General features: G+C 38.0%; 1 protein-coding gene across 1 annotated transcript in view; it reads right to left on the reverse strand.

Moving 5' to 3' along the window:
* Nucleotides 1-830: 830 nt before the first annotated feature.
* The window catches only part of HPGD (15-hydroxyprostaglandin dehydrogenase), a 38,282-nt gene continuing 22,805 nt past the window's right edge, over nt 831-16,307 (reverse strand). Inside the window, exons 4-7 of the mRNA XM_007067067.4 lie at nt 13,753-13,840; nt 6,498-6,574; nt 4,175-4,338; nt 831-2,866 (exon numbers count right to left, since the gene is read on the reverse strand). Of these exons, the coding sequence (XP_007067129.1) occupies nt 2,728-2,866; nt 4,175-4,338; nt 6,498-6,574; nt 13,753-13,840 (468 nt within the window). The 3' untranslated portion in view covers nt 831-2,727. The remainder of the gene's footprint in view (nt 2,867-4,174; nt 4,339-6,497; nt 6,575-13,752; nt 13,841-16,307) is intronic.

The following is a 16,307-nucleotide window of genomic DNA, read 5'->3' on the forward strand; positions in this document are numbered from 1 at the left end:
AGCTGCTAATAGCTGCATTCTTTTCAAAATCTGGCCACTTGTCTAAATTCCTGTGGTTGCTACTAGTTAGATAGGTTGAACATAGATGGGGGGGAGGGATAGCTCAGTGGTTTGAGCATTGGCCTGCTAAACCCAGGGTTGTAAGTTCAATCCTTGAGGGGGCCATTTAGGGATCTGGGCAAAAATTGGGGATTGGTCCTGCTTTGAGCAGGGGGTTGGACTAGATGACCTCCTGAGGTCCCTTCCAACCCTGATATTCTATGATTCTATGAACATATGGTTATTAATATAATTTGCTTTGTTTATAAACTACTTAAAATGAAATATTTCTAGACAAGAAAAGGAGCAAAGGATATTAGGGTTGCCTATCTACCTAATGACGCATGTTGACTATTTTAAGTTTTACAGCAGCTTTTGCCTTACCCAGGCAAGTGCTGGTAAAAACCAAATCTCCTAATATCTTATAGGCAACGTTTAAAATACTCTCTGGTAGAAGTGAAATTTATCCAGGAATTTAAATCACTGCATTGGGATATTAGTTCTTGGATTTTTATGCTACATATATAGAGGTCAGAGGCTATTTTAGGGCTCCTGTAAAGGTGTCTGGAAGATGCTGATGTTACTGGTGGGGGCCCAATTAAGGATTTGAAATAGGCTTCAAAAATGCTGAATTGCCAGTTTTGACATAGCCAGAAGGGAAAAGGAAGAAAAGAGAGGAGAGGAAGTGGGGACATGCTTGATCTTTCTCTTCCTCCTTTTCTCAGCTCTTCATTCCTTCATTCTTAGCTCTTCTTTCAAAACTCTTTTTATAAAGAAAAAATACTCGAATAGAACTTTAAATTATTTTTATTTCATTTAAAAGTACATTTTTTTTAGAAAGTTCCAAACTCACAGAATATAATTACGGGCAAAACAAATACAGGACAATGCTATATCAAAAAGACAAGTTCATTTAACAGATCCCTGTAGTTGCTCCTAGTCTTTAAAATCCATTTTTCTAATTTGTAAATAAGTGATTGGAATTTTTATTGGTTATACTCCGTTTTTAGTCTTTGAGTGCAATAAAGAAGCAGATGTGCTCAGAAACCCTTTCAAAAACAAAGATCTTTTCCTCCCTAATTACTGAGTGATTTCCTCTTCCTTCCCCCAATTATTCCATAGAAAGTACAGACTTTGGTGATTATTTGCAATAGGTCACTTTTCATTTTAAAATAGTTTATATTTTTTCACTGATACTCACACTTTAACTTTGCACTATCCTATAACTATGTTTTTTATGTCTGGCATGACTTGTGTTACTGTATAACCAAAAGGAGATGGGAAGGTGCTAGTACTATGGTAATATTTCTACAGGCAGCACAGAAAAAAGATGCAAAACATTTTTACACATGGAAAATAGACATAGGCTATTCTGTCTACTTGGTCCCATAAAAGAACCAAAAACTATTGTAAATAGACCTACAAGACATCTCTGGCTACCAGCTAATAGCAAAGTACAATCAAATTTGAGGATTGTGAGCCCAATTTGTAAACAGGAACAACTCATTAAAGAGAATGGAGTGGTGCTAGTTAACACTATTCGTAAATTTGTCCAGTATGCCTAAAACCATCTGTTCCATAGTCAGACAGTATCTTAATGAATTGTTCTCATCAGAGTTAACAGTATTATCTTCGTCCACAATTTATTACACAAATTAGATAAATATATAAAAAAGGTCCGATCATGCTCTCAATTTGTCCAAACTTACAGTGAAGTTAAGGGCCATTTTGCCCAAGTAAAGGTGGCAACATCAAAAGCTGTGAAGGTGCAAAATGTCTGGAAGATGTGCAAGTACTGTTCTTTTGGCATTCTGGAGTAACCATGTGAGCCAGCAGTGCACCATTATTCTCATCAGATGTCCTATAGTCACCTCTTGCTGCCAAATATTTAGCCATTTACTGTTCATTCATCGATTCTTTTAAGTTTTAAAAGAATTGGAAGTCAAAGTGAGAATATATTTTTGGTAACTGTTTTTACATCAATATGTAACTGCCTGTCTAGGCAGTTAATTGAATAACCAGCGCTTGGGCCCTATAAAGGTCACCAGGGCTCAATTGCACAATGGTGCTCACAAAGAGAGAAGGTGTCTTGTGGAAAGGGGAGAAGCTCCCAGAGAAACACAGGCCCCAGGGAGGAGGGCTGTGCAACCCTGAACCCAGCGGGAGAGACTACAGGCCAGAGAGGCCAGGACTGAGAGGAAAAAGCCCCAAGGAGGAGGGCTGTGTGACTTCTGAAGCCAAAGGGAGATTTTCTATTTCAAGTTTATTTGTATTTAATAAAGTAGAATCCCAGTAAGGGAATTTTGTCTTATCCCCTTTTGAGCTGTGTGATGTTCCTAAGAGTCCTGACAGAAGGGCAACTGAAGCAAGAAGTGCCTGCAGTGCTAGACTAGGTCAGGAGTGGAACAGCCTGCCACAAGCATATAATTACCAATGGGCAGAATCTGACCCTTATTACTGCATCATTGAATATCTTTTGAGCAATATGCTTATTCTACCAAATAAAGAATATTAACAGCAGCTTTTAAAATCAGAGTAAGAAATCATATTACTACACAACTGTACATTATTTCATTAAAGAGTTCAAATCATGTAACTCTTTGGACACAAACAACATTTGTCTTTTTTCAAAAAATTGTTTAAAAGACATTTTTACATTAATTTAGAGACAAGATAACAGAATAATATTTATATCCTTCCTGATTGAAAAGGAAGTGCACTATATTCTTGAAAATGAATCCCCTTGGATGCTGTAATCTTCATAACCTCTCCATTTAAAGCATCATCTTCAATAATCATTAACAGTCCTTTGGCAATTAGCGACGGGCTACAGAAAAATAAATGTTTTTCCATTTTGAAAATCAGACATGGCACAGAATACCTTCTTGGTTATCTTAGTCTGATAGCATAATGCACTGGAGATTGTGGAAAAAGTATGTACTAAACTAAGTATAAATAAAGGTTTGCATAAACACTTGCAAAATGAATCATTTACAATTTGCATAGATCTACTTCCAAGTCTTTTGGAACTATAACAGAAGTAGCAAGAGCATTTCTGGAAGGATATGGAATCATCATAATTTGGACATGCAAAAAATATACAACTGCAACTTTGCAAATGAGCCCTTCTAGGTCTAGTCATTGGTAAATACTTCAGATGTTTGGTTGCCACTTAGTTGACTATCAAAGTTCCCTGAGTGTGATAAGTACTATAGGAAAATGCTTCTCTTCACTACACGGCAGATCTCCTCTGTTATGTATTCTGTATTTGTTTCCACTGACATTAACCGGAGAGCAGTGCAAATTAGAGGAGAATTTTGCCCTCTGTAATTTGCAATAGTGACTGTAAAACTTCAGTGCTACTCAGTGAAAGCAAGTGACATCTGAAAAAGCAGGGGCAAACCAACATGGTGTTATGCTTTGAGGTACTAGTGACTGCATGAATCACAATCATCTCTGAGACTGGGTGTGAACTTATCATTCAGTTAAACTGTCAGGATGAGTTAACCACAACCTTTGCCCCACCTAAGGCAAAAGAGGATGGTGAATCCTCCCAGGAGTTTGGACTGAGTGGGCTTGAGGGGTCTGGCTGTGATTAGGTGGGAAGGAAGCGCACATAGCAATTGAGAAGGCAGAAAACTGGCAGACTCAGAGTGACAGACAGCCTGAAGGAGCAGATGAAAGCATGGTGTTTGACCCTGGAAGAGACCTGGGAAGAGATTTTTGAGTTAGAGGTGCAGGCTGAGAAGAGTGCTCCTGCTGCTGTGAGGAAAAGAAGCTGTTTCCTGCTATTTGATTCCTTTTGTGTTCAAAGACACAGGACTTTGTACATTCTTTGTAAATAAATAAGATTTCATCAAAGAAAATAAAGACTCAAAGAAAGACTCAATCAATTTCTACTTCCAACTGGAACATCCCCAGGGCCCTGACATTTGATTAGCTGCTTGGGTTGAAAAGAGACAACAAAAATAAAATGGTTCAGTTGCCTTCTCTTTTGCCTCTCGTGTAGTTTGTGCAGAAATACAGTACAGACATTGGTTACGCTGCCTTCTGTGGATCAGTTGCCTGTGGTACTACTACTTACTTTCCCTTCAGCTATAGAAGACAAAAGAATATTATGGGTAGCTTCACTTACTCCATAACACCATAGAACTTCATCATGTCTTTGATCTCATCCTTGTATTCATAATATTGTCCCATATTCTCTTCTTTATCAATAGACTGAAGAATTGGTGTGTTAACAAAACCTGGACAAATTGTATTTAGTCGCACGCCATAATTTCCCATTTGAGCCGCCATCTACAAAAGCGTCAGACACATTGTGTTCATTTTCTGCATTTTGTGAACCTTTACAAAGACTAGTAAACATGTTGCTTGACACAATCAGCAAAACTAACAGTAGCATATTAGCCCTTTATTTATCAATGGTTGATGTTGGCAAATAGCATAAGAGGGCTGTGAGGGTGGCAGACTGGGTATTGATCCTGGTCTTATTTATGGCCTTTTATGATGGGGTGTGTTTGTGTGTGTGTGTGTGTGTCTGATTATTTTATATAATTTCTGTTTTACACAAAATTGGTGCTCAAAGCAGAAATTAATTTGGTATGTGGTTGGGAGAGATCGACATGAAGAGGATAAAGGCCATAAAAAGGAGTGTCACTCACATCAATGCATACGAGTCTTGATTACATTCTAGATTTTATTCCTTAATCTATAAAGTCAGGTGAACTATTATGCTAATAGCTTCTGGACAAGACTACCTCAGGCTACAAGCAAAAATTCACCATGTACCCCAAGCTTTCTGTAGCCTTGGTATCATTACTAGCTAAAGAAATGGTGGTGGTATTGATGCTTGAATGTTTCAGGAAAAGTTTGAACAATATATTCTTTAGCAAGTCAAGACCTTGCATACACCCCATATTTTGCTGAGGATTATTCTGACAGAAATCTGAACATTTTCTTTCCTTAAAACGGGTTTGTTTGTTTTTTTAGTTTTTCTCATCAGCAATGTCAGCTACAACCATCAGCATTATTGTTGGTATAATGATATTACCTTACACAGAAGAAGCATCTGACATCCTAAAAATAACCCCAGCAAACCTTGTTTTTTTCTAATATATAAAAAATTTTCATAAGAAAACAAAATAACATGACTATCTCAAACCACACCAAATTCCAGCCCTAAACTTTTGAATATTTTCTACTCACCTCCCTCACCACAGAAAATTGGGATTCCGTCCCTTGCCCTGGAATGACTTTCTTTTTGACTGCCTGTTCACCGCTAAATTGTTTAATCTGAGGTTTACCATTTTTATTGGAGCCTTATCCAGAATCCTCTTTAGGAGCTGGCCTCCTAAATCTGGCAGAACGAACTAGAGTCCTAAAAGTTCTAATTTTCACCCGCCTGTGTCAGGCTGCACCTTCTTCTCCATTATCTGGTAAGTATTTTAAGTCCTATTGTGTTTCTCCAGTGTTTTAGTTTCTTGTGTTCATTAGGAGGTGGCGCATGCTCTCATTTTACCCAGTTTCTTTGTTGTTGGAATGATATTATAATATATTTTTTAAATCATGCAAAAAATGTAAATTATATATAGTCATGTGCAGACTATGGCCAAGGTGTGATATATGATTCCTATTCCCAAACTGATCTGGATTAGTTAACCTTAGAAGATTCGGAGGTTTGGGAAAACATTTTAAAAGTCTGGATGCTTATCCAAATATATCTCAGCTTCTTTGGGCTGGAAATTTGACTAGAAATCTCATGTGAAGAGGCTATCTTCAAATTGTGCACATAACTGGTCCATGAAAATACATGATCTTGTTATCCTCATACTTCCTTCAAGCCCTTTCCCTCTACTGGTATCTTTCCATAAATTAGACAAGAAGTTTCTTGTGACAGGGACTGCTTCTTCCTATATGTTTGTACAACACCCAGCATAGGCCCCATCCTGAATTGGAGCCTTTCATTGTTACTACCACACCAATGTTAAGTAATCAGAATACCTGAATCAGCCTTAATAATGGGGAGCACTTTTCATATTCAAATCATTCCCCCACATTTACTAATTTGTATTGTAGCACCCATTTATTACATAAATATCATCCCTAATTTGCAGATGGAGAAACTGAAATGATTTGTCCGAGGTTGTCTATTTGATTGATTGTCTTTATCCTCTCTCTATATCACCCTCATTGCCCATACACTAAGGAGAAGATTGCCCAAACCTTGTATTGATCACAAACCCCACATACAACTCCATTGTTACCTCCTTGGACACCCCTGTGAAATGAAGGAGTCTCCAGCTACCACCTTAAAAGCTTTTGTTAAAACAAAACCAAACCCCACACAGTACTTCTGTAGGCACTGGTTTGACTTGCATCGCTATAGAGAGGGAACTTGAGAAAGTAAGCATGTTCTCAAGGAACTGCTGATAGTGTTTTTGGCTCCATATACTCACAGCTATTGACCGTGTGAATCCAATTATTCCATGCTTTGTAGCACAGTACACTGGTTGGTGTGCAGCGGGCATGAGTCCTTGAAAAATGAAAAGAGTTGAATATACACATTAATAATCAACACTTGTTGAGATTATAACAAATGCACAATCAAATGTAGCAATGTACTAGTAAAATGTCTTAATTCTAGCTGTAATTATGAGGTCAAACTGGGAAAAGGACAGGGAGTAAAAGACCAGCCAAAAAAAAAACAACCCTCCAGAAAAGAACAAAAAGGCAAGAGAGAGTAAGGAGACAGGAATGGAAGCATAGGAAGAGAAGAGTATTGTTCACAGTCTAGCTGGAAGGGCATGTCGAGTGGGGTACTGCAGGGATCTGGCCTGGGTCTGGTTCTATTCAATAGCTTCATAAATTATTTGAATAATGGTTTTGAGAGGGCACTTATAAAGTTTTTGGATGATATCAGGCTGGGGAAGGGGGGTTTGCAAATGCTTTGGAGGACAGGATTAGAATTTAAAATGATCTTGACAAACCGGAAAAATGGTCTGAAATAAATAGGATGAAATTCAATGAGGACAAATGCAAAGTACTACACCTAGGCAGGAATGATCACTTACACAAATACAAAATGGGAACTGACTGCCTAGGAAGGAGTACTGCAGCACAGGATATGGGGGTTATAGTGGATCACAAACTAAATATGAGTCAACAATGTAATACCATTGCAAAAAAAGTGAACATCATTTTGGGACGTATTAACAGCAGTATTGCAAGCAAGACATGAGAAGTAATTCTTCCACTCTATTCCACACTGATAAGGCTCAACTGGAGTACTGTGTTCTATTCTAGGCACCACACCTCTGAGTTAATGATCGAAGGAGTGGCACTGGGAAACACATAAGATATCTAAGTGAAGAAGGCATGAAGATGAGAGTGAGAAAAGACAAGGAACAGTGGAGTAAAGGGTTCAAGATGGGGAGTAGGAAGAAATGAGAGCAGAGAAGCACAGGGCAGAGTTCTGAAGCACCTTAGAAGGAAGACAAGATTAAATAAGATGTAGAAGGCATCCATTTGTATTATGCTTAGTACAAATGGGCCCCATTCTCAGTTGGCCTCTCTAGTAAAATAATACATCAGTGGACAGATTCAGAAAGGGAATGATGTTCTGGGCAACAGACTAGATAGATGATTTTCATTGTGGCATTCTGTGTATGTGGGAATGGAGCAAGAGGTGTTTTAGGGAAGCCAAAGAGTGATGGGATGTAATAGCCAAGGCATGGACAAACGGTTTAGTTGTAAGGAGAGGAAGAGTTGGATTTTTCAGAGATTGTGGGGGAAAAGAACCAACATGATTAGGCTATATTTGGAAAAGAAGAGAAGCAAAATGAAGATGATGCCTAGGTTGTCTCTCTGTGTGATGGGAGTGGGGTGGGTGTGGTATTATCAGTTGCAATAGAGAAGGAAGGAAGTGGAAGAGGGCTTGGGAAGAAAGATTAGGAGTTCAGTTTTTGCCCAATTAAGTTTACATTGGCAGTAGGATAATCAAGAGATGACAGACAGACCATGAATCTATGGACTTATACTAGCAACTTCCACTATATTATAGGGATTTCAGTCACAAGGGTGCTAGCAGCCACAATGACTAAATTTATAATGCAAAGGGACTGCAAACTCCAGCTGGAAATTATATAACTTTAAGCAGCAAAGCACAGCCTGTCCTAAATTAGAGATATAAAACTCAAATACATTCCTGAAAAGAGATGTCATAAAACTTGGATACTAATGTTTGTTGTTTAGCTCTGACTAATGGAAATCACCCCAATTTAAAAAAAATCTGTTTTTTCCCTTTTGTTTTTTGTAAGTAATATCACCAACAAAGGGTGTGATTCATCACAGTGGAGAGGACACGTGCAAGGATCTATGTACGACTCAAGTCCTTAATGTGGGATTTGAATAGAGATTAAGTGGTGCATAAGGGGTGGTGTGGGCTCTCTGCTCTGGAGTCAATTTCACCCAAATGAAATAATTTTCTGTTAAGGCACAGCATTATAATTATAACACTGACATGAAAAACAATATTTCAGTGTTTAAGATATCTTTATTTCTTTATTTAAATGTTACACTGATCCAGTTAAAACAGCATTTTTATTAGCACTGTTCACCTTGGGGGGGATGAATAGTGTGTTACAATGAATGGTGGTGACTTTTAATGGTGGTGCAACTTCCCATCTCAGATTCAAAGATCCAGCCTTTGGATGCTTTTGAAAGTTGTTACAATGGATCACTGTACCCTGGCACCTCTAAAGAAAGAGCGATTGCTCTGTTTCTGAACCTCCATCTGTGACATCTCTGTAGGCAGGAGCCATAGGCCTTTCTAAACCATGTTTTTTTATGACTCTGGAGAGCTATCAATGAGTTTACTCCTATTTGGGTTTGTCCTCCAAGAGTAGAACATTTCTTACTTCCTGCAATGTAGAGTTAGCACTAGTTATCAATATTATCCATCACACCTAAGCTGTTGTTTGTTTAATACCACAATGTGCTGTAAATAACATAAATATAAAGACAATCCTAATGAATTTACAATTGAAAAGGCAGGTAGAAGACAGGATGCATTAGGAATCCAGAAGAAGGGCTTAGAGGTTATTTAAGCAAGCTACTGTTTATTTGAGAGAGAGAGAGAGAGAGAGAATAGATAAAAATCAGAAAATAAATTTAAAAAGCATACCTAGCTGAGAATGAAGTGGAAGATAGTACAACACCTCACTTAGATATCAAAAGACAGTTTCACTAACCCTACAAGTCAGAGCAATTTTTCCTTTCATTTTCTCTCTTCCTGATTTCTTGGCAAGCTGACAAAAAGGCAGCTCCTCTTGGTTTATACTCTAGTCACTTTGTTGTTAAGGTGTCCAGATCACTCGTTACCATTTTAGACGTGAAGTGAGACTTCTAACTAAATCTGTTTGTTCATTTGTGATGGTCAATAGTTTTAATTAAATTTCATGATCCACAAATTGGGAAATTAGCATTGGTGATGAAGGCTGTATGTCAGAGTTGCATTTGTTGATATTACACTTTCTTTCAGACTATTGAACAGGTTTGGTGAACACACAATTAAGCATTTCCTCCTAGGTATATTTCCCCAATGGACAGGGATTACCCACTAGGATTTGAACAAGCATCTCTTTTTAAATACTATTTATTAGCATGTAGTTGGTCTTTCATCCCCCTTTTTCCCCGTGGCTGCATTGCTAGCTATCCTGAGATAAAATTATTTTTCCAGTATAACAGACTTTTTGCCATGTTGGTTTGTGTCTGTTTTATAAAAGATGCTTATCAAAGCCTATAGGAACATGTATAACAATTATTTTTAAAAAGTGAATAATTGTTATAATTCCAACTTAAAAAGTAGAATTTCCAAGCCTCAAAACAAAACTGAATGGCCCTCCTCCTCCTCAGACAAAAAGCTGAAAAACAGAATGACCTTGCAGTATGATCTGAAGGTCAAAATCTCTTTTGGACCAACAAAGGTCTAACAAAGGAAACAAATTAAAGAGTTGATGGACCTGTAGCTGTGCTATGGGCTGAATGATGAGAGAGAGGGTTCACCAGAGGCTCTGGTTTGAATACAGTTCACTCTCCCTATGTAGACTTTATTGTAGGGGTTCTGCTTTGCAGAAGTCACTTGCTGCATTCCTTTTAGGACATTTTACAAGCAGCAAAATCAAAGTCCCTTCTGTTTCCCAGAGCTACTCCCTGATTTATGGTCAGCACAACCCTTTTTTTCTTTTCTTGTCTGAGAGTATCACAATTCTTTTTAAGGTATTGACCCTAAAATCCAAATCCTGCAACCACGCACATACGTGTTTAACTTTACTTCCACGAATCTTCCATTGAAATCACTTTATAATAGCAAAGTTCAGCATATGTAAACGTTTGCAGGATCGGGGCCTAAATTAGTGTGCTTTCTGAAATACCCAATGCATTGTCTTCTGGAGAAACATCCTATGGAAAAAGCATTATATTGGCAATTTGTGGACCCTGCACCCTGGAGTGTGGGTCACTTGCAGGGATCATCTGCATATACCTCACTTAATCATTTCCCTGCTATTGCACTCGGGCACGGGTGCACCTTGATTTCTCCTATTCACTGCCTGTGGCACATAATAGTCTAGTCTCCTGTATGCTTTAATACACTGGTCTCATTTTGGTTGTTGGGTTTAGCATGTAGGTGCTGCTGGGTGGTGTTGGTGCCTTGTGATATACAGGAGCTTAGACTGGATGATCTGGTGGTCCCTTCTAACGTTATATTCTATGACTCTAACAAGTCAGTATGTTCTTACACTAACTATTGTACCTACTTTTAAGTCCTCTGTACATATATTTTGCTTTTTCTTTTCCGAATCCAGTTGGCTCAAAGGCCCTAGTTTATACCATAGCTTCCTGAAAGCATAAAATCTGCCAAAATTACCAAACAACAAAAACCCAGCCAACAACAGAAACCCAGCCAACCCAACCATCCTCTTCAATTTTTGTTTTCAACCTTAGCAGTTGCATTTAACACTGTATGCATTTTCTCTGGGTGGGCATAAAACCAATTTATACAGAAATCACAACCCTCAAAACTATATTCTAACAGTATTCTACAAGAGGGGTTAACATGTCTTACTCTCCTTAAATGTCAAGTGATATTTATGATAATGCATTCATTTAGAAACCTATGGCAAGCTCTCTTCTATGGGACCAGTTCCGCAGCTACACACACAAAACTCCCATTGTCTGAGAGACTTAGTGGTATAACTTCCTCTTTTTATATGAATGCATAACTCCTTTGAAAGTTATCAGAAGTTTTATAGCCTTGAGAGGTAGCATGCTCTACAGAGATAAGCAGAGGGTTGGATTTTTTTTGGTTAGTAGTCAGTTCTAATCCCTCTTGTGCCAAAAACTTGCTGTGTGGCCTTAGGCAAATCAGTCTTTTGCTGCCTCTATTTCCTGACTTATACCTACCTCGCAGAGGTGTGGTAAGGAACAAGGACTTGATCCTGTAAGAATCTGCGTACTCTAGCCCAATCCAGCAAAGCACTTACTCGTAAAGAAGGTGAGGACTTTGACTTCACCTTGCAGGACTGAGCTCTAGGGCTTGAACCTTCTCTAATTAAAATCAGTGGCAAAATTCCAACAGAACTGAAGCCTAATCAGTTAGTGTGTGTACCGGACTTTGAACATAGAGTGTTATATAAGCATTAAACAACTATTCTTCTTGCATGCAATGCGAGACAAAGATGTTTGCTCTGCATAGAGCCTGTCTGATGAAAACATACTTACAGAAAATTGAAAACCAGAAGTGATAGAGAAACGTGTTTGTTAATGGTCAACAGAAGCTAAGTCTGCTGAAAAAAGGTAACTCACTCTAGTGAGTGTTAAACAGCTACTCAATGGGGAGTTTTATGTGTGCAGTCACTGCAGGACTAGAGACTTAGATAGCAAAAGAGAGTATAATCACAATACACAAACAGGAATAAAATAAAGCCTGTGTCAACTTTTTATAATCTGCTTTTTCTGATGACCTTGGAAACAATTGCTAAACTCACGCTATGTAAAAGTAAAGAAAGCAAAGTACACTTTGTTTTTTAAAGAGATAGTCATAACCTTTAGAGCATGATGATCACATTTAAAAAACATGTTCAAGTAAATAAATAAAACTTTAATTGATTAATTAAAAAGACATTTGTAAAAGCTTATCAAAACCAGAGAGGGCTGGGTTACTAGATCTTAAAAATCAAATCATGCTGTAATGCACTAGGAAAAGTTCAGGTCCTGCAAGCCTGGAGGCAAGACTCATATCAGTACTGCTGACTCAGGCCCCATAATGCAGTACTCTAAGGTTTCCCTCTTTTTATATGTTTATATGCTGTGTGAAACTGTTTAATCTTTCACTAGGGCTGATAGTCTCTTCTGTTATAAAGCAGTTGATAGTTTCGGCCTGATCCAACACTTGTTGCAGTTGATGGAAAAAATCTCATTGACTTCAATAGGCATTGGATCAGGCTGTATTATCAATGCTGAGTTAGGGCTAAATGAAGACATTTAATGGAAAAACTCGTGTGTGTGTGTATAAAACTGAGTTTAAACTCAAATAGCTCCAATGCATAATATAATTGGGGTGACTTGGTTTTCTCAGCTTGCAGATGTCCTGATATGCAGGGGAACTCTGGGCATCCAATCCACAATAATCCCTATACTCACTCAGTACCGTCTCCTCCTCTACTCTATATTCAGTCCCTCCTCATTTAATTATTTGTATTGCAGTAGCTCCTAGGACCCCTTGTTACGGACCAGGACCCCATTGTACTAGATGCTGTACATTCACAACAAAAGGATAGTCCCTGTCCAAAAGAGTTTACAATCTATATATAAAAGACAAGATTATTTTCTTACCCTCAGGTTCTCCCCACATGGTTTGAAAATATGAAGAGGGACTGGGCTAGAATCAATGCTGACAGGGTCGCTATTAATTCCTGCAAGTATTCCCTACATGTCTGCTAAGGGATGATGCCAGGAGGACCACTTCTTGTCCAGCTACTCTCTCTAGTATCAACAGAGTTAGTACAACATAATGTTCACACAATGGGCTTCCAAAGGGTTATAGGAAGGAGAGAGACAGCTGCTTTTGCTCAGCTTCCCTCTTTCTCATGGATTTTTGGCCCATTATAGAGGATTTTCTGGTACTTTCCTGCCCTCTAAATTTAATTCCTGTTGATCTATTTATGCTACAAAAATTAAACAGTTTAAAAAATAAACTCAGAATGTAAATGTTTCCTCTTTGGGTCTATAAATATTGAAGACTGTCCTTTCATACATACAGTACGCTTCAAATGCTGTTTTTGGCTTTCCAAGATAAAATATTAGTGAAGTATAATGAATTAAGCCTAGTTGATGTTCACTTAATCTACAATATTTGGTGACCTTGGAGGGAAGATTAAAAAATTAGATATTTATACCATACTCATAATTGTGGGACCTGAGACTAATTGTGCAGGAAATTACTGAGTGTACAATTACATAGCCCAACTGGGCTGGGAAAAATAGTAGCCCTTCTCTATACATTTTGGAGGTCACTGCAAGACAAGTAGATGTTGTACAGGTATGAAGAAACAACAAAAAGATCATAAAAAAGAAAGAAAAGAATAAGGAATAAATATGAATTAACTTATTTTAAAAAGTACCGGCAAGGATTTAGAAATAAGATTTTCTTACCTGCCAGAGATGAGATATTAATAATTACCCCTCCATTTCCTTTTCTCATGTATTCCAGGCCAATGTATGTTCCTCTGATCACAGAAGTCTGATTTATGAAATATAAAGGGGAAATAAATTCTAAATTTGTCCTTTTTTCTTCTTCTTCTTCTTGAACGGTGAGTCTTTTATTTATAATTTCAAGATATAACATAGATAACCCACAGCAGGTAGCATTAAAGAAGTACTGCTGCAGCTGACGTAACAATAACAGCCTGAAACAAATACTGTTTGCTTAATTATTGATATGCTATACAAGTGTTTCACTTGCAAATGAAAGTGATCAATAAATTACACTTTTCTTTGGACTTGGGATTCATTACTATTATTTATTATGCACAGATGGTGTATTTTGCACTGAAGAATATACAAGTAACTGACTGAATCCTCGAGAGATGCTGAACGCTGTAACTCTCAGGGTTCCAATAAGGAAGTGGCCAGTTAAACTGGAAAAAACTGGAAAAAACCCAACCTCTTAAAATATGAGAACATTAACTACTTTGTACTAGTTCAGTAATGTTATCTAAATTGCAAATACCAAACTGGAAGGATTTTAAAGGTGAGGTCTTTTTATACGTTTTTATTTTTCATCTATAAACTATTTTAATAGTAAATGCAGTAGATATAGTTAGCCGCACACTATAAAATTTCATGTAGAAACCATGATCCAGATCTTGCTGTACTTATACAGGAAAAACTCTGGTTCACTTTAATAGGAGTTTTGCCATGTGAGAAGATTGCACGATGAAGTCTTGTATTCTATCATACGTACTTTTTACAGTGCCCAGGAGCATGTGAGGCACTCAAGGATAAAATAATAGATATTTTTCCCCGTCGCTCATAACAAGAAATTCCAGGGAGTATATTACTGGTAAGTAAGTAGGGACAATGGACAACTATGGGAAAGTTTGCTTTATTTTTTTTTTAAACAGAACACAGATATTTCATTTTTCTTCAATATTGATGGGATCATATGTCTACATTGTATGTGACTGATGTTAAATTATTATCATCCCTTTCAAAATGAGCAGTTAGCTAAATTTGGGGTTGAGGGTTGTTCCAGTTAGAAGGAGAAATTGATGATAGTCTGATGTTTTCTTTGATGCTGTCATAAATATAAAGGGAAGGGTAAACACCTTTAAAATCCCTCCTGGCCGGAGGAAAAACCCTTTCACCTGTAAAGGGTTAAGACGCTAGGATAATCTCGCTGGCACCTGACCAAAATGACCCATGAGGAGACAAGATACTTTCAAAAGCTGGACGGGGGGAGAAACAAAAGCTCTCTCTGTCTGTGTGATGCTTTTGCCGGGGACAGAACAGGAATGGAGTCTTAGAACTTAGTAAGTAATCTAGCTAGATATGCGTTAGATTCTGATTCCTTTAAATGGCTGAGAAAATAAGCTGTGCTGAATGGAATGTAGATTCCTGGTTTTGTGTCTTTTTGTAACTTAAGGTTTTGCCTAGAGGGATTCTCTCTGTTTTGAATCTGATTACCCTGTAGGATATTTACCACCCTGATTTTACAAAGGTGATTCTTTTTACTTTTTCTTCTATTAAAATTCTTCTTTTAAGAATCTGAATGCTTTTTTCATTGTTCTTAAGATCCAAGGGTTTGGGTCTGCATTCACCTATGCAAATTGGTGAGGATTTTTATCAAACCTTCCCCAGGAAGGGGGGTGTAAGATTTGGGAGGATTTTGGGGGGAAAGAAGTTTCCAAATGGGCTCTTTCCAAATTATATCCCTGTTAGACGTTTGGTGGTGGCAGCGAAAGTCCAAGGGCAAAAGATAAAATAGTTTGTACCTTGGGGAAGTTTTAACCTAAGCTGGTAAAAGTAAGCTTAGGAGGTTTTCATGCAGGTCCCCACATCTGTACCCTAGAGTTCAGAGTGGGGAAGGAATCTTGACAGATGCAATCTTGTTTATTTACAAAATATGTACCAAGCCTGTTTTCCCTAAACACAGGAGGAACCAAAGAGGAAATATTTTCTTTGCTTTCAGGCCCAAGCCTCTTTAGTCAGCACCACACCCAAAAGTTCTAGGCTTTTTCTCAGGGCCACACTCCATATTTGTCCAGGCTGTCTCTTTCTGTCATCTTTACATTCATCCAGAATGAAAAGCAACAGTTACTACAGCAAGGTTTAGCCCAATGCACAATGGTAATATACATCCTTGTGTTTCTAATTTCTTTTACTGATGGAAAAATTGGAATCTGTAGGAAATATTGGCATATTGTTGATTTTAATCTCAAAATACACAAAAAGTCTGCAGATGAATATTGCCACAAGTTTCAAGGAAAGGGCTTTGATTAAATCTACTGCATGTGTCACCTTGGTTGATTGGTCCATCAGCCCTCACAGAGAGAGAGCCGATCACAACATGTTGTTTGTGTTGTTCTAGCCAGTTCTTCAGCCACCTGCTGGCCAGGCTGTCAATGGCACTGGACACCCGATCAGCAAAGTGCAGCGCGGCCCAGAACCCCTAAGCTCAAGCAATCCACCAGCCTCAGCGTCCCAAG

This window comes from Chelonia mydas, chromosome 4 (genome assembly GCF_015237465.2).
Source record: "Chelonia mydas isolate rCheMyd1 chromosome 4, rCheMyd1.pri.v2, whole genome shotgun sequence".
NCBI lineage: Eukaryota > Metazoa > Chordata > Testudines > Cheloniidae > Chelonia > Chelonia mydas.